Source organism: Trachinotus anak, unplaced genomic scaffold (assembly GCF_046630095.1).
Source record: "Trachinotus anak isolate AG129_WGS33_773 ecotype Australia unplaced genomic scaffold, CSIRO_AGI_Tana_v1 ptg000008l, whole genome shotgun sequence".
NCBI classification, from domain to species: Eukaryota; Metazoa; Chordata; class Actinopteri; order Carangiformes; family Carangidae; genus Trachinotus; species Trachinotus anak.
In genome coordinates this window covers 19,760,487-19,779,244 of record NW_027273859.1, presented here as the reverse complement: position 1 = coordinate 19,779,244, position 18,758 = coordinate 19,760,487, and the positions used below count along the sequence as shown (strand labels likewise).

Genomic DNA, 18,758 nt, shown 5'->3' with positions numbered 1-18,758 from the left:
CTTACAAGTACAATCTTCTGTCCAGGCTCGCTAGGAAAGCTGGGCTTCTTGTGTGTTACTTGTTGCAGAGACATTTACCTTTGATAAAGTTTATGTCTAAGCAATAAACTGTATACACATAGACATTCTGTGCCTTTCAAGTTTTATTCTTGAGTTAATATGGTGTGTACATTTATCGTAGTGATGAGACATAACAGTAACCCCAAAACTCAGGAGTCTAAAAGGTGCATTATAAAGCACTGTGGCCAAGAATATTAATATACCTGAGTCACACGTCACACGCAGTCTACACTCATTTTCTTTTAAAAATAAATATCAAAGCTCCCGTATTCTACACTTCCCCTGTGTTTTATTTGAAGTTTTGATATCCTTAAGAAGATACATTTGTGTTTTAAGTATCTAAACCCACATATGTAAATACAGCAGATTTCAAGTCAACAAATCATACAAGGTGGGCCTTGCTGGGGGCATAGCTGAGGGCGGTGACTGCATAGTTGCGGCATCACTCTAGACTAGACTAGTAGACAGTGAATCATTTAATAAAATTTGTGCGGCATATTTTCTGCTCTGAACAGCTTCTGACTGAGCAGCTCTCTGATGGCTATGCCAAGGTAAACACCATGAGACAAAGAGCGGTCCTCACGCTTCAGTAGGCAAGACATGTTCTGTGAAACTGTGTGGTGGAGTACGCTGTACCCATAAATCTGCTGTTTGGATGACAAACTGCTTTACTTGACTGTATTTTGCTAGAGTCAGCAATCTGAGCAGAAGCTTCAATATGCTGTTGCTCAACAGATCTGCTGGTCGATAAAAAGATGTCATATTTGTTGCGATGAATGTGCTGATAGCAAAGCACTATGCTGAAGAAGACTGACCGAAATTGTATGTATGGTTTAACAAAACGAAGTCTGAGATTACAACATGCTGAGAGCCAAACATCCCATGCTGTATATGGCAGCTACTTGGCAGTGATTCTTGCTGATCTTCAGTGAGGCATTTACTGGAGTCAAGTGGTGTAACAAAGAATCTGACAGCCAAAATAAGCTTCACTAAAGCACAAAGGATTGTGTTCGATATCGGGGCCAGTTTCCTGAGCGAAAGTATTTGAGGAGGAAGGGCTGTATCCAGAATGTGGTGCTGCTTTGCATTAGATAGCTGTGCCAAGTACATCACCAGACAAACATTTGCTATTCTACTGCCAGGATGCTACTGTTTATTGACACACTCCCTTTGGCAAACCGGAGGAATGAGTTTAGACTAAAAATGTCGGCCAGCGTGACTTCATAATGGACAGAACACTCCTTTCTATGGCCATTGATATCAGTATTTCCACTAGAGGGCACTATAGAACTGTGAAGTCCTCACAGTGTTTCAGAAAACATCTTGAACTGACACAGCGGCAGGTGACCACATGCGCAACCTCTCCTGAAGCGTTACCTGCCTCAGTTTGACAGTTTGCACAAAAATGGTGCGTCTTTGATGGGATGAGCCTCTGCCAAATGTTGCTGGCAGTTTTCTGAGCTGATGAATCAGTGAGTGGAGGATTGTGACAGCAGATGATTATGCTGTCGAAAGGTACACAGCTGTGAGATGTTTTTGAGTGTGTAGTGGCAGCTTTCTCTGTGGCCCCATCTGACACCATCTTGTTTGTTTAACAGTTACTGATATCATGGAGTGTAATTGTCTTTTTAGCTGTTTGGTTTTGACCTCAGGTCTCTGATAAAGGAAAATAAACTTGCAGGAACTTGCTTTGGCTCACGTACATTCCTATGAAAAAGTGTATACATTTGAGAGCCTGAATGACTGAAAGGCAGATTCCGGTAATCTGCTGTAGGTATTTTTTTTTTTTTTTGCCATTTTGATTAGATGACTTATTTGTTATAACAGTCTGATGCCTTAGGGCTTAACTGATTTATAGCTTGATGACGTGATTGTGAATGAAGCAATGAACCTGCAAAATAAACTGAGTTTATTTTTGTCAAGTAAAGTCAAATCTTAATATAGAGTTAAATCATAACAGATGTTATCACAGAGCACCTTAGCAGGTCTAGACCCTACACTTTATTTATTTTTAATAAATAACATGTATTTAATGTATCTTTTCCTTGATTTTATGCATGTAATTTCTTTGTTGTAAAGCACTGTGCAGCTGTGCAGCATATCTTGTATGAAAGATGCTATACAGTTAAGTAAAGTAAAAGTAAAAATTACTACATGTGTACTGTATAACTGTTGTGGGTGCAGGAATTACAATAGGGATTTACATAAAAACAACTGACTAATTGTTCATGAATGAAACCTGGAAAGCACTGTATGTTGCCTAAGGAAGTCCCAGTCCAACCCCCCCTTTTAAAGCTCTTCATGCCTGAATTTGTGCACAATTCAGCCTTGGATTATGTAAATGTTGCCTGTCACTTCTTCATAGTACTTGACATCAGGTGTGATGCCTTTTCCTAAAGGCGCGATGCAGAGAAAGTTGAATTTTATGAGAAAGGGAAAATGTGTTGAAATTAATACTTTCATTTATTTTAAAATGAAGCAAAGAATAAAATGTAATCTTTACAACTTTAGAAGACTGGAGGTTGAAACATTCTGCTCTGTGGATGTCTTCTTTAAATGTATTAAAGAATACTACTTCTACTAAATAATAATAATACTACTAAAAAAAACAAAAATATACACAACCAAGAAAGTACAGGCAAACAAAAAAGCTACTCAGATACAGTAAATATTATTGAACTTTTCCACCTCTTTGCCTGAAACTTTAAGGGGCTCGTTCCCTGGGAAAGAAACCTGATAAATCAAATAAATGAGCTCGGTAAAGTTTTTTCAAAAGGTTTCATAGCCTTTGTTGTAGCAGCTTGTGTCTGTGGGATAAACCGTGACAGAGGAGGGAGCGGGATATGGGTTTCATCACCATCGTCAGAAGGAAAGACCAGACAAGGAAAGTCCAATTCCATTTTTACTTTCATCAAAAATGTTGAGTTACATTTCCAAAATTAAGCTGCAGTAATTTTTAGTTTCCTCACAGATATGAAGTTCTACCTATAGTCTTATTTTTCATTCAGTGTTTGTACAAATATGCCACAACATGAAGTTCAACATGGTACCCTCCACATAATCGATAAAAACAAACCACTAAGAGATCCTCTGTATGATACAATCTCTTGAAAACACCAGCTTTAGAAAACATGAAACACTCGTGTATCTTGGAAAGAGATTTTCTTTTCACATCTTCAGAAAACTGGTTTCAGCTTGTTCTGTTTCCTTCTCCAAGCAGGACTCTCCAGGAGTGTCTTCAGCTTCAGAGGAGCACATATTGGCTTCTTACTTCCCTTTATGTAAAGTCTGTGGACCCAGAAAGAAAAGTTCTTTTCTAAGTTCAGACTGCATAGATAATACATGAATAACAATATGAATGAATAATCAAAATGAAACATGTGATCACTCGAAAATCACTGAGGCTCATCGTTGATCTTTTCCACTTACACCAGGGCAGAGATGTCACAGGCACCGTTGCCTAGCTGTACATATGATCTTTCCACCTTCATCAGCAAATTTCTGCTGATGTGGGTCCTTGTTTTGATGCAGCATTTTGGGATGCCAGCTACAATGAGAGGTTAAGAACTGTGGTAAGAATGTTGGAAAGTAATAGATTGCAAGCATCAGAGGAACGCTGACATGCTGAAACCACATGAAATGAAAAAGCAGCTGGGTGACAATAAAAAACAGTGGGCAAGATTCTGATCATTAACTGGAAAATGAACTGCAAAATGAACATGAATGTCAACTCGGTAACTGTTTACACCTGTGCAACACGTTTTTGTTTTAATTTTTTTTGCACCACACTGAGAAAAAAGTTATCACACCTGCACTTTCCCAAAATATACACCAATTCAAAAGCGTGAAGATGACTTATAAACACATAAAACTGATTCAATACAAGTGTTTTTCTTGGTTTTAACATATTTATTTGTCATATTAGTAAGGTCCTTACCTTCGGTGGGGGTGATGGCCAAAGCACAGAGACAGACAATCACAAACGCAACTTTCAGATCCATGTTGGAAGAGCAAATGAGCAGAGGAAATCTGTCCTTGCTGTTTAAATACCGGCTCTGAACACGCACACACACACACACACACACACACACACACGCACACACACACACACACACACACACAAACACACACACATGCACACGCACGCACACACACACACACACCTGCTTACCCACCCACCCAGATACAGAGCAAACATACAAACATGTTTAAAAAACAGTAATGATGGAGTATCAAAGTCTTAGATAAGACTTTATTGTAATCGGAGTCTAGGAAAAAAAAAAGTTAGTTTCATTTTGAAGTTGACTCTTTGTTAAAACTGTTGGTGCTGGATGACTGTGTGGTACAGGTATGCTCCACTCAGGCAGGCTCAGACAGGCTTAAAAACAACTCTTTAGACAGGACTTTATTTGACAGATTGATACTGATTGAGAGCTCCACACCCAGATTCACAAAAAATAAAATATAGGCCACAGTTGAACAACATATGTCTTATGGAAACTTAATTAAGGTCAAATGCCCGTTTAATCAAAGTCATGCAGGTGTTGCAGCTCAGTCAAACATCAGAGTACAAATGAAAGAGAGAAATAAAATATTTCACATTTTATATTTGTTCATTTATATTCGTGCAGGGGTCTGATGATGGCTCTAACCTCTGAGCACAAAAAAAAAAAGAATTTACCAATGACGGCAAAATCAGATCTAACTTTTGGCAACATAGTTCTCACGTGCTTGTAGAGTAAAATACTGCTGATATCTATAAAGACTTAATTGATATAAATGGATTGATACCAAATCTATGTTGAATCTGATGATAGGATATTATGTTGACCTAAAAATTGCAATCGAGAAAACATTTCCCATGCATTGTGTGCTCAGGTGTGGCTTTGAAACCTGTGTTGCATGTTGTGCAATTTAAAAGAGCGTGCAAACACACAAAAAGATTAAAAAAAAAAACAGCAATCAAACTACCCCCCAGGGAGTTTTTCTGGTAGACCAAAGGAAAGGCTGACGTCTTGGGGAATTTATTGTGTAACTGGGAAAGTTGGTAGTGTGGTAGCAGACAAATAAGAAACAGTCTCTGTACTATGTTTGTTCAATTTTGGGTATGCAACACTGAATACGTAGTCCCATGTAAAGCCTTCAATTCACGAGACTTGACAAGAAGCGCAGGTTTTTTTTGTAAACTAAATCTGGAGGATTTGTTTTCATCTTTAAAACAAGCCACTGTGGTCTGGTTTGACTAGAGAGACTGCCTTATGAAATATTACTGGCAGCTGGCTTTATGCTGCTACTGTTGTTATGCTGCTACTGTTGTATATTCTTGTAAACATGAAATTTTGTACACTATATATAATTTGTACATTATCATATTCTTATTATTTATCTTTCTTAAATATCTGTTATTGCAGTTTCTTTGCAGCTTTCTTTTCTCTGTACTGTGACTTTGCTGCTGTAACGCTGTGAATTTCCCCCCTGTGGGACTAATAAAGGTAAATAAGATAAACAAATCTTATCCCATCTTATCCATTCAAATATCTTAAGATTGGATTTTTAATGAAAGGAAGAAAGAAATCTGCCACCTTGGTGCTGAACTGATTTTTTGACAGACAGATCTGCATGTTTCCATTCACAAAACTAGGAGTCCACAGCCATGCTTGTGGCTCTGTGAAGCTGTCCTTACAGGCACAGCCGTACTTTGAGTGAAATGCTAAACACAAAATAGTTAATTTTAGTTTTGCAGGTTTTTAGTCATAAATCAAAGTAAAGGACAAATTCAAATCTGGTGAAGGTGCTATGCTGAAGGTTAAGGGATCACTGAAGTTATTGCAGTTCATTCTGAGAGGGTATGAATGTGTGTTACACATCCGATAGTTGTTGAAGTATTTTACTTAAAACCACAAATGTGAACCTGCTGGTGGTGAATGAGCAAAATTCAGGAGGGCAACAACGTCTGTAGGATAAATCCTCTGGGAACTAGATATCTGTAATATCATGGCCATCCACCCAGCGGTTGTATATAAAGATATTTCACTTAAATTCAAAATAGAAGGAAAAGCAGGGCTGACCACGGTCATTGGGATTCGTCCTCTAGGAACCACAGATGTCTGTACAATTTAATGGCAAGCCATCAAATAATTGTTGAGAAAAAAATGTGTCATTCTGGGTCCACAAGTAGTCGGTGCTACTACTTTAAGTCACTGAAATCTACATGTTATGTTTGAATGCGTATGTGTATTCATATTCATTCACAATTTACATCACTGCTGCAACACTGGCTAGAAACAAACCATTACACAGGGCGCAGAGAAGGATTTTGAAAGCGAAAGGAAACAAAAGGCATTCATTAAGGTTTATGACAAATCTCTGAAAGATGAACATAAAGGTTTTTGATATGTCACAACATGTACCTGTCAACTGTCAAAATCTGGGAGGCCCTGGCATCCTGTCCAAGATGAATCTGAGGCACATTACAGCCAAACTGCCATCAGCTCTGGCAGAAACCTCAGCTTTCCATCATCACACAAAGGATAACGATGGCTGGAATTCACTTTCCTTCGTCTGCACAAGTTAGACATGTTGATACACAACAGGAAAGGTTGTGTGCTTGAAGATAAATGAAAGGGCCGCACTGGCTCCACATCAACACTGACTATTTAATTGGTGCAACAACTGATGTGTGAGCTGGATCACTCAATAAATGATTTACGACAAACGGCTTTTAAATCAACCTGACTTTAAGCATCAACAAGCCCAACCTTTGTTGTCCTTTCTTGACCCTCATACTGCATCAGTATTAATCAGTTTTCTGTAATAAGATGATAGAAGTTCAAGCAGTAAACTTCAACTGTTCAGAAATGATTAAACTACAGTAATATCTGTGGCTGATTTCTCGGAAGAAGTTATATGTGTTGGGTAAGAATACATTCCTTATACTCCCACACACACACACGCACACACACACAGATACAGGTGGCAGGTTAATGAGTTTTAGTGACTCATCAGTCAAAGGTGTAATTATTTTGAGCCTGGGGATAATGAGAAAAGACAAGAGAAGTTTTTTGGCAGTGATATATTCTGTATTGTTTTTTCAATTTTCAATATACAATAATATTTCTAATACACAAGAGGCAATTGCTCAAGCATTGTCATTCAGCTGTTACACGTGGATCTCTGCAGCAATGTTTATCTCCAGTCTCTGACTTATTTACAGTGTTTTCTGCTACAACTCACTCATTGGAACTGGAGGTGTGAGGTGTCTAATACCCCCTCATATAGAATAAACTTTGTTTACAGTATGTGCATTAGTATATACATTTCTAAGGTGGGAACAAACATGAAATTTACTGTTTCCATTCCCCATTACTATGATTCCTCGACCCCAGGATCTGGAAAGCAGTAGCCAAACAGTAAACAAGTTGAAGATAGTTCTCCATCTGTGACCGCAAACCATCTTTACAGAATTAGCACAGCAGAAAGGGTTAAGAGAGAACAAAATTTGACTTGGTATTTTATTGAATCTCAGGGTTTATAGTGGAACAGAGATTATTTCTGTTGCACCTCCAGGCCCTGAGGAGCAGAGGAACCTCCACAGACACAGTATCAGTACTCGAGGTGTCCACCAGTCTGTCCTCTGGTGGCCACGTGCAACAGGCGGAGCAGCAGCTCTGCAGGTGAGCTCCTTGCAGAGCCGTGGCCTGGATCTGAGGCCTCGGTCTCCCCCAGGCAGTCAGAGTCCACCGCACAGCTCTCTGAGAAGGAGAGGAGAGGAGAGGAGAGGGAAGGAAAGGAAAGGAAAGGAAAGGAAAGGAAAGGAAAAGAAAGGAAAGGAAAGGAAAGGAAAGGAAAGGAACTTTATTGACACTGTGGTCATAGACTAGTTCATACCATATTAGACCTATTAACTATTAACCCCCAAACATGATAAACAGATAACATCAGACAAGACTGTACCTGAGTTACAGCAGAGTCCTGAGACAGCACAGCGTCCTCCCTCAGATCCGCAGGGTCTCCCTCCTGCCTGGCAGGGGGTGAGCAGGTAGTTCTCCTCCACACAGTGAGCTGTTTCTGGGGAGCCCAGCAGGCAGCCGAGACCCTCCCCGCAGCAGATACTGGGGCCGAAGCAGCGGCCCCCGTCTCCAGGGCCGCATGACATGCACTAAAGGAGAATACATTAGATTTAAGCATTAATCAGGTGCTGTAAATCCAGTCACTTCTTTTTGTGACATTTGTTTCCTGATTTCAATACTCATCCTGACAGAGCGTTTTTAATGCTCAGAGGATACTTTCTCTTCCATCACATGCAATCAGCATCACTGACGGGCATGGTATTAGCCGAAAAGCTGATTCTTAAACACTGTGTCTGTTCATCTCACTTTACACTAATGTGTTTAACTTGCCTCTACACCTAAAATCATGGGAATAAAATATTAAGAAAAACTTGAAATTGATCACAGAAGTTTACCAAATATTTTTTTTTAAGTATGTTTGTCATTTTATGTTCTTAAAAAAAGCTTGATTTGCTGCAGTGTTTTATTTTTTGAATACCTTATACAATGATACACCCTTTTTCTTGCTATCATAATTGGCCTTTATTATGGTCCTTAACATATTTGTTTAGTTTTTAGCAAGTAAAATGTCTGGGTTGTTATTTACACATCTGAACCCAAACCCCTCAAATATGACCTTATGAAATTGTTCTTTCCCTATTTTATACCTAAGGTTTCCCTCAGTTTATATTTTTAATTTTCCTTTTTTTTTTCCTACGTGGATAATTACTTTAGAATTAGAATAGGCTCAAAGGCAGCTTGAGACAATTCCAGCCCCCCCCCCAAAAAAACAAAAAACATATATATATATCTAAAAAAGTCATCCCAAAAGTAGGAAAAAGAAAGGATAATGGTCCTCACCTGTCTGATCCCTGTCTCCGGCAGCGCCCGTTTTCCTCCCCTCGGGCAGTTCTGGATGTAACAGGCGGAAGAGAGGGCGAGGAGTCCCAGGACGCACAGCGGGGACAGGGAGTGAGGCATCGCTGCTGGTTGTTGGATGAGCGCCGCGCACCTGTGTGTGTGTGTGTGTGTGTCCTCCGCCTGTCGGGGGTGGGGCTGATGTCTGACCGGTGCTCCGGTCGACTCCTCACTTATAAAGCGGACGGACACGGATCAGACAATGCGACCGACACCCGCGTCTGACGTCAGAGCCGTGTGCCGTCGCGCCCTCCACATGCACAGCGCGCCGGTGCCGAGGGGTCGCGGCAGATGTGGCTGTGCATCAGATGTGCGCGATCTAACAAATGTACACAGGGACACAGCGGTGAGAGAGGAAGATGCTCTCTCTGTATTCAGGGCCGCGCCGCACTTATTTGAAATGACTTTCCTGAAGGCGGGAGGGCAGGCGCACTTTCCAAAACGGCACAACATCAGCGACTAATTGAAGTTTGTGGACCGCTAATTAGATTTAGTGCAATAAGCGCACTGATTAAGTACATTTCATGATGATCATGTACAGATAAGCTGTCAAACTAGTCACAGCTCATCACTGTAGGACCGACATTTTTAACTTTTGTCACCTGAAGGAACCTGTGCCAGCACCATGCCAACCTCTAGATCACGCAAATTATCCTCCTGACTTAATTTAAGACTACTGATGGGCATAACAGGATTAGCATTTCAAATAAACATAAATATTTTCAGTTTATTATTCTGTTTAGGGTCTTGTTGCATGCTCAGGGTTTTATCTCACCTATTAGCTGTTGTGATGCTGATTAACAAGTAAGTGATAAATGGCAAAACTGAGCATCAGAGGCAGCAGGTGAGGGTGTGAAGGGGTTCTTTAATTAGCACCAGAGCAATCAAGCGCTGCCATTTAATAAATACAAAATGTGGTTTTATTATGCATCACTGCAGTCTTAAACAACATGAAATTTAAAAAAAAATTATAAAAAACATATAGAAACAATACCTGAAATAATTAAATCTTTAAACATCGTTTCACAAGTAGTTAAATCAAATTTGAGAATGAATTAACTTTTTTTTTTTTCCACATTTCCTACAGGTATAAAGCAGAAAAATGACCTTCAGCTTTTGACGTGGAACCAAAGGTTCAAAGTGAGTGTATGAAGCAAATCAGATACCAAAATAGACACTTTGATTGTGTATGGTTAAAGAGCCTCATCTCCCACTAGAAACTGAAACAGTTTAGCCAATGTCCCGATTTCACATGCAGAACAACTGATTCCAGTCTTTGCTCTTTATTGAGCGGATACAGGATCATGACCTTGGTTAAGCTCGATGTTGTCAGGGAGACCAGAGTGTAAATTATGCCGTTTGTGATTGTAAAGCCCAATAAATACTGTTTTTCCCGATTTTGCTCTGTTCAGCCTTTTTGTGGTAACAACAACAACACAGTGGTAAGAGGTGATTATGTTCAAGTGTTAAGAGGCACAAAGTGAATATGTGGGCAAGGACACTGTGGAGGACATGTAGTCTTAGCAGGGAACCATGTACGCACATTTGTTTCCTGACACTACATCTTTTAATACTACCTGATGAACATTGGCTACCTTGGGAATTCATGCCAATAGCTACAGTTTAATATTAACACACCAAAAAGCATTATAAATAAAAGTACATAATCGATACAAATAATTCCTCATCATTACATTATCTGCCTGTATTTATCCTCTTGAGACAACAAAACCTGACCATGAGTGTAGGGAATGTAAAGTGGTGAACGGAGTGGGGAGTCAGGAGGTCAGCTGAGCTTAGCATGACCCTGTCATTTTTTCTACAATGATCACACAGCCTTGGGTCAACTCAATTTCCAGATGAATTCTTCTGGCCTCTTGCTCTCAGTAGTTCTGTCCCTCAACCTTTTCTTTGTGTGTCCTCAACACATCCAGGGTCTCCACAAAAGCTCCTGAACCAAGGCTGAAACTAGACTTCAATGCTGAATGAAAAGGCCAAGACAGGGAGAGGGGGTGGAAGAGATGAGACTTGTCCTTTACTTCACATATAAAGCAAGTCTCTAGGACAGCCTTCTTCCACCTGCGCAATATTGCAAAAATCAGACCCATTCTGTGTCTGAAGGATGCTGAAAAACTAGTTCATGCATTTGTTACCTCAAGACTGGACTACTGTAACTCTTTATTGTCAGGATGTCCCAAAAATTCAGTAAAAAGCATCCAATTGATCCAAAATGCGGCAGCACGAGTACTGACAGGAACTAGGAAATGAGATCACATCTCTCCTGTGTTAGCTTCTCTGCATTGGCTCCCTGTAAAATCCAGGATAGAATTTAAAATCCTCCTCCTCACCTACAAAGCCATTAATGGTCAGGCACCATCGTGCCTTGGAGAGCTTATAGTTCCCTATTTTCCCAATAGGACACTTCGCTCTCTAAATGCAGGTCAACTTGTGGTTCCCAGAGTTTGTAAGAGTAGAATGGGGGGCAGAGCCTTCAGCTATCAGGCTCCTCTCCTGTGGAACCAGCTCCCAGTGTGGGTTCGGGAGGCAGACACCCTCTCTACCTTTAAGATCAGGCTTAAAACTGTCCTGTTTAGTAAAGCTTATAGTCAGGGCTGGCTCGGGTATGTCCTGAACCATCCCTTAGTTATGCTGCTATAGAGCTAGACTGCTGGGGGATTCCCATGATTCACTGGGCGCTCTCTCTCTATTTCTGTCTCTCTCCCTCTCTCTCTCTCGATGACTTCATGCCATTAACTTTGTATTTTTTTGTCTCCCCCCAGTAGTTTGTGCTTCTCCTCTCTCTCCCTCTCTCTGTCCTCATTCTGCAGGTATCTCTGCCCGGGAGCAGCAGGATCCAGATTCACCACTACTCATCTTTACTATTAACCACTGTTACCTGTCATTATTATTGATAACACCATTACCTACACAGCTGTTCCTGGTCTCTCTCTCTTCTCTCCTCTCTCCTCCCCCCACCCCCTCTTTTTATCTTCTCCTAAACCCAACCGGTCGAGGCAGACGGCCGCCCACCCTGAGCCCGGTTCTGTAGGAGGTTTCTTCCTGTTAAAAGGGAGTTTTTCCTCCCCCCTGTCGCCAAGTGCTTGCTCTTTGTGGGAACTGTTGGGTTTTTGTCTTTAACAAAGTAAGGTCTTGACCTTACCCTGTAAAGTGCCTTGAGATAATGTATATTATGATTTGACGCTATACAAATAAAATTGAATTGAATTATATGTATATATATATATATATTTCTTTTTTTCTTTTACATTGTGTGGACAATAAAAACCTGTTTGGTTTGTATAATCTGAGTTTGCCACAGGTCCAAGGCAAGTCTAAGAAATAGAACTCATTGCTAGACTTGAAGTTCTTAGTACTTGGTAATGCACATGGAAAAAAGTGTATATGAAATATTACAAAATTAGACATTAATAATGTAACTTAAATAGTTGTTAAGACAAATTTGACAGCTGTTTAGAAAGAGTTAAGGTCCTCAGCAGTTAACAGCATCAAACCCAGTAAACAATCTATAAATAGGAATTTTAACTTTCAGCTTTAATTGTGTTTTTTGTTTTTTCCACATACTGAGTACAACACGGTAAAACACTTAAACCCCACATCTGGAGTACAATCCTGTCTTCACATTGAGAACAATCCCCATCGTTTCCTGGCAGGCTTTTGAAGTCATAGCTTTGCCTTTTTAGTCCATCCTGTCAGTGATGAACACGTATGATGTCACTGCGTGTGGTAGGGCTTCGGCAGGTGGGACACAAGATGTGATTGGATGTTAGGGCAGTGACAGAGTTTAGCGGATGTGATTGCCTCCGCAGGCAGGCATGGCACAGCAAGTGATTGCAGGTTAGACGATAGATGGATGATACAGATGTGGAGTAAACAGAGACCGAACAGGAACATGAAGAGCATGTCTTCTCACCTGGCAAGGAAATGTGAGGGAAAATTAATCAAATAGTCAATGGATTTATATTAATTCAACATTAGACATCAGAAAGAACAATTTCCAATTTCAAAGACTCCTACACTGCATATATTACTTTATATCTGTCTGTGCATTTCAGATTTCTTTGGTTACGTGTCTTTGGTTTTTTCCACTCTTTCTTAACCAACTAGATCTCCTGATTTCCTGCACCCAAGAATGCCTCTTAACAATAAATCTGCCAAGTGCTTTGCTCTTGTTTAGAAAAAACTCAACGTGTCATCTGACTGTGCTGAATGGTGGTTCTGTTAGTGTAAAAATGAACAGAGAAATGTAAAAGGGATTTTTCTGAAACTTCATGAAGCCTATACTCTATTTTGTTTACAGGAAGTGCGGCATTAGGCCAGCCACTGAGTGAGCTACAGTGTGACAGCTGTTAAAACAACACTGAGGGACTGCATTGGTGGGGGTGTGTGGTTTGGAGTACCAGTGAGATATGAAATAATAATAGTTTAAATTATAGATCCACTGCACAGTGGTTTACTATACGATAGGGAAGGACTTTACAACTCTGAAATGTTATGATGGCAATCATTTTACTTTTTTGTCACAATGACCACCAGGTAAATGGAGGAACTATGGTGTTCGCTTTACAAAGTACCAGAAATTAAAACTGAGAGTTTTGCTGGATGGTGTCGCCTGGGGCCTGGTTCAATGTTTTTGCAAACTGATTGTGTGTTTTTTCTGTGCTGGCTCCACCGCGGTTCATTCATATATATGGCAGGTCTGGGCTTTTGTCTGAAAGTGGCTTTAGAGTGGAGCGGACAAGCAAACCAACACATTTGCTTGAACACAAGCTACTTTTGGTCTTATTTTCTCTGTATTATTGCAGAAATATGAGTGTCTGGAACTTACTTAGTCCAGAGATGAGCAGCATAGAATTTGATTACGCTGCAGAAGTGGTTTAAGAAATGTCTAGGGAGGTTTTGATACTTCCTCTTTGTTGTCACCATTTGAATCCAAACTGACTACACCTGGTGCCCCTTAGTAAGCTACTAACCTTTTAAAGCCACCTTTCAAGTGCACAGGAGGGGCAGTATATTCTGAAATTCAAAACATTATTGGTGGTTTATTGCACAAAGTATTTCAGATTACTCTTTTTACAAATCCTACCTGTAGAGGTGCTTGGAGTGACTGAACTCTGGCACTGCTGTGCGGTGCTCAGTGGTTCAGAGTCTGAAGTAACCCATCTCTGCTGGGACAAGTTCGAGGTGAAGGATGGTCGGCCCTGCAGGGCGGAGAAGAGGGCTTCATCTAGGCTGGCCGACAAACGCTGCTCATGGGAACTGCAGCTGGAGACTGAAGCCGACAGACAAGTCAGCAGGAAAAAAAAAAAGATAAAACACACATACAGATATGTTTTAGGATCTTACTCTTACAGAAAATATCATACTCACCTGAAACTGCATCATTTCTTGGCCTTTTTGTTTGAGGTAGTAGTTGCTTTTCAGGTGATATTCCACTTAGATCTCGTTTCTTTTGTCTATCTAACTCTGATTTACTATCTGTTGTAAAAGGCTGAGAGGTAAATGTATGATTCCCATCATCTGACGAATGTCCCAATCCAGTGTCTTCTATCTGTGTCGACCTGTTTGAGTTTCTAGTTCCAACATTATATTGAACTGAAGTATTGTTTATCGCGCTTGTACTGAGACACATAGAGTTCTGGGACTGTCCATCTACCTTGGAGGCTAGAAGTCTTGAGGCTTGTGGATTCTCTCCCTCTCCTTGTCTCCCCAGCATCCCGTCCCTCCTCACCTCCCCTCTCTGCAGGAGGAAGTGGTCGATGCGGGTTTTCAGTTGCGGATTAGGAAGAGGCTTGGAGTTTGAAGTGAACGGGACCCCAGTGAAGGGGTCATTCGGGGTTCGTCCCCAAGTGGCTTCCCTCTTCTGATACTCCTCCAGAGTGGTGCTGTCCACTGACACACCACTGGGCAGCAGCATAGGCAGCGTCATGACCTCCTGGGTTATTGGGTCAAGGAACTCTTCTGGGATAGAAAGATTGCTGGAATTGGACAAAAAGACAACAGATGGCTATTAACATTGTAGGAAAACTAATATCTTTTTATTATTTTATGCTCTATTTTATCTGCAACAAGAGGGATATTATTGCTTCATAAACATACCTTGTAGGTGTGTCTGGTTCCACTGGTTGGTTGGTTTGTCTGACAGAGGGGGCAAAAAACACAGGTCGTGGCAGCCGTCTTTCACTGGCCTCATGAGCTCTTTTAAATCTCTCCACCTCATCTGCAGGGCAGCAGCAAGCAGGCTGTCCCCACACAGACAAAGCCTTGAGCCCCAAAGCAGATGCTGCACCGCCAAATGGCACAGTCACACGAAGTTGCGTCACAGCGCCCAACGACAGCAGGCCCCGGCTCCACAGCTCCTCTTGCCGACAGTTCGCAGGTTGTGGAGGGGGTGGAGAGAGGAATGGAGGCCGGACACGAAAATTTGAACGTGAAAAACAGACTTGTGTTTCCTCTCTAAGTTCACAACGACCCACCAGTCTAAACTCTGGCTCAGGTTGGCTGGATTCAGTGTTTGTTTGAGTGTGCTCTTTGGCCATCTGCCGCTTGTATGTGTTCCCTATATGCTGACACCCATCTTGAGTCTCTTCACCCCATTGTTGGACCTGAAGACTCCACTGGTGGCCATTGCTCCGGCAGGGTTTACTGTCAAATTCTTGTTTTTTCTTGTTCTGTTGATTCTGGTCCCTTACCTGCATTTGTTCCTTTTGCTCAGCCTGTTTGTGGCCTTGACTAAAATTCTGGGAAGGTGGTGGATCAGAGCTGGTGCTGATCTCCAGTCTTTTGCAGGCCTGTCCTCGGTCCATTCCCCAGGGCCACAGCTCTACATCTACCCTGCACAGCTCCACCTGGAAGCCAAACTTCAACGTCACCTGAGAGGAATGGAGTTAAAAATAGACATACATTTTTTTTATTATAAGCATGAATGTCTGCAGGCTCCAATGCCATTAATTTTAGTCATTTTTTTGAAAATATGAGGTTCTGTGTATAACAGACAGATGGGAAAAAAAGATAATGATAACAAAATATATATGTAAAGCCAAGTCCACACTGTGAGAGAAAAAAAATGCTCATTGTCATGTGGGTAATTAGGTTGAGCTGATATTTTCCCAAATTCCTAGGTCACAGGTCAGACTTTGACCTTTTCATATGTTGGGCTACACATAATTATCTTTTAAGGTCATTAAATTTTTTTTTTAATTTTGAAAAAAAGCAAAAAAACCCAAAAATGTTTAATCGCTTTCTTACCAAGAGGTGGACAAAAACTCTCAACAAATAGTTGCACCAAAGTACAACAGCTTCATCTTACCTGTACAGGTGGACGTAAAAAGTACTCCAGCTTGAAGCCCCGCCTCCGGAGAACAGGGTCAGCCGACACAAGATTTGTGACATCGTAGCCATCTGCACACAGCTGCAGTTCAGACATAGTGGAAAAATAATCTTTAGTGAAAGCCTCTAAACTTTTGACTGGTACCGTGTGTGATAATTAATATTTTTTTGCTTTTAATGGGTAGTGTACTCTGTACAACAGTGTATCCTGTTAAATATTTTTTACAATGTTAATTGTAAGTGATGTTAATTTGTAAGGGGTCATTTTCAGCATGTTATGTTTCAGGGGCTTGTTGCATTGGAAATGAAAACTGTGTAAAACATCACATGGAAGGAAAGGTGAGAATATAAAAAAAGACTGAATGGTAGACAGGGTGAGGTAGAAAAGGAATGACAAAATATAACTCAAGAACTCTTGAAAGAGTAAAAGGACATCATTCATTGTGTAGAAGAAATACAACCATGATCAGATTAGAAAGTTCCAATAAAAAGAACATAACAAGGTCAGGTGTGATTCAGCCTCCTACACACTGCTTTGTCCCTCTGCTTCAATTTCATATCTCTGCCCTCCACCTCCATCCATTGCTATTTCGTGTCCATGTGCGTTAATTCTTCCTTTTTGTCTCGTCACATCTACCTGGACATATTCTTCGACTTTTTAAAATGAAAATAAGGTGGATGGTGCACTCATAAGACAAAACTTGAGTGAGAAATTGTTGCAGCAGTTTTGTTCTCCAAACCATTAGAACTTTAAGGAAACCATTGTACATTTGAAATAAAAAATTAGCATGGGTAAGGTATAGTTACATGAAAGATCCATGAAATGTACCGCACCTTGTTGCAATGGACTGATGTATAAAAATGTGGCAGACAGAGATTCACAACCATATTCTCCAACCTGCGAAGACACAAACTGATTTTAGAGCTACACAAGTTCCGCTGTGTCACTTATGTTCAGCTTTTAGATCAAGGTAAAATGAAACATTCAGTGAATACAATTATTACTGTGTTAACACCTACTCGTCCACCAGAACTCTGACCTCACACCAAAACGACCTTCACAGACTGACTGATTGACTGAATCATCCCTCATTGACAATTTTCAATGGTTAGCTGAGTTCAAGGAGGTTAGCTCGTACAGTATTAGAGGATGTATAGTGATTTCCACTTACGTTTGAAATCTGGCCAGTTAGTTATAATACAATTAAAGTTGTTAAGTCAGTCAATATAAAATGAACTAGAATTCAGATAAACGATTAACCAATTATACTTTTTTAAAAGAAAAATGCAAAACATTCTGTATTTCTGGCTTCTCAAATGAGAGGTTTTGCGGTTTGTCCCTTTATAGCACTGAATATCTTTGGGTTTTGGGGTGTTTACTGGACAAAAAAAACCAAAAAGCTATTTGAAAACTGCAGGTTGGGGTCTAGGAAATTGTGATGGACGTTTTGTACTATGATCTAATATTTTGTAGACTAAATTGTTATTCAGAAATCATAAATAAGAGCTAGTAAACTAACAGATTAGCTAGTCGACTGAAAGAAACGTAATCAGCTACTATTAGGATAATCAATTAAACTCCTCAGCAATGCCCTGAATTATATTATTCCAGTGAGGGCTGCAACTATTAACTAGTCAATTAATCAAATCTGTTGATGGATTTAAAAAAAAAAAAAAAATCGTTAACTTTTCAGACAATTGATTAATCGCTTCAGTCATTTTTCAAGAAAAATTCAAAACTTTTACTGGTCCTAGCTTCTCAGATGTGATCATTCGCTACTTCTCCATCTCACATCTGATAGCAAAGAGTACGTTTTCATATTTGGGGATTTTGTTATGGACCAAGCGATTAATCCATTGGATAAAATAACTGCAAGATTAAGACTAAGTTAACTTGACAAATACATGGGTGCTGTGATGGGTTCATCTCTTATCCGGCTACTGAAAACTACAGGCGGTTACATTTCACCAAACAAACTGACTAATACCGCTGTAATTCATTTTACAGAAAAATATTCTTAGCCCTGATGTCGGAGGTTTTGAACCTCACATATCAAGTTAACTACATTTTGTTCACATGTAAATTAATTTCTACTCCAAAGCTAATCTGAATTTATCGCCCTAATCGTATGTTATGGTATTCAAATACGCTCAGCGTTGCTAATACTGAGCCAAACTAACAACGCTAATATTAACTTAATTATTAACTTATAACTAATTAACTTATAACTTATTAACTAAAGCAGCTGACAAAGCTTACTTTGCCTGGTCGTTGACAAACCTTAATGTTATGAATCTTTACCCAGCTCCTCTGACCAACCTTAGGCGGTAGCTAACAGTTGCTAGGCACTAGTTAGCCTAGCCGGAAAAAGTAAGGGAGCCGAC

General features: G+C 40.3%; 2 protein-coding genes across 4 annotated transcripts; both read right to left on the bottom strand.

Annotated features, from left to right (window-relative positions):
• Positions 1-7,104: 7,104 nt before the first annotated feature.
• On the bottom strand, positions 7,105-9,229 carry avp (arginine vasopressin). Its single transcript, XM_071483356.1, has 3 exons — positions 8,970-9,229; positions 8,014-8,218; positions 7,105-7,811 (listed from the first exon to the last, which is right to left on the bottom strand). The coding sequence occupies exons 1-3, from the start codon at positions 9,087-9,089 to the stop codon at positions 7,663-7,665; spliced, it is 474 nt and encodes a 157-aa protein (XP_071339457.1). The 5' UTR covers positions 9,090-9,229; the 3' UTR covers positions 7,105-7,662.
• A 3,328-nt stretch (positions 9,230-12,557) lies between these two features.
• Positions 12,558-18,758, bottom strand: ubox5 (U-box domain containing 5). 3 transcript variants are annotated; one of them, XM_071483355.1, is made up of 8 exons: positions 18,655-18,758; positions 17,208-17,271; positions 16,354-16,455; positions 15,144-15,916; positions 14,415-15,022; positions 14,131-14,316; positions 14,018-14,060; positions 12,832-12,957 (listed from the first exon to the last, which is right to left on the bottom strand). In XM_071483355.1, the coding sequence occupies exons 2-8, from the start codon at positions 17,259-17,261 to the stop codon at positions 12,954-12,956; spliced, it is 1,770 nt and encodes a 589-aa protein (XP_071339456.1). In that variant the 5' UTR covers positions 17,262-17,271; positions 18,655-18,758; the 3' UTR covers positions 12,832-12,953. The 3 variants fall into 3 exon arrangements, with proteins under 3 accessions (XP_071339454.1, XP_071339455.1, XP_071339456.1); XM_071483353.1 differs by lacking the exon at positions 14,018-14,060 and having other exon boundaries at positions 12,558-12,957; positions 18,655-18,755; XM_071483354.1 differs by lacking the exon at positions 14,018-14,060 and having other exon boundaries at positions 12,558-12,957; positions 18,634-18,724.

Coding starts and splice junctions, on each gene's coding strand:
- avp (XM_071483356.1), bottom strand. CDS start 9,089: ATGCCTCACTCCCTGTCCCCGCTGTGCGTCCTGGGACTCCTCGCCCTC. Junction 8,219..8,969: donor CGGAGACAGGGATCAGACAG/GTGAGGACCATT, acceptor ATTCTCCTTTAG/TGCATGTCATGCGGCCCTGG. Junction 7,812..8,013: donor AGGACTCTGCTGTAACTCAG/GTACAGTCTTGT, acceptor TCTCCTTCTCAG/AGAGCTGTGCGGTGGACTCT.
- ubox5 (XM_071483353.1), bottom strand. CDS start 17,261: ATGGTTGTGAATCTCTGTCTGCCACATTTTTATACATCAGTCCATTGC. Junction 16,456..17,207: donor CATCAGTCCATTGCAACAAG/GTGCGGTACATT, acceptor TCTGAACTGCAG/CTGTGTGCAGATGGCTACGA. Junction 15,023..15,143: donor GAACCAGACACACCTACAAG/GTATGTTTATGA, acceptor GTCCAATTCCAG/CAATCTTTCTATCCCAGAAG.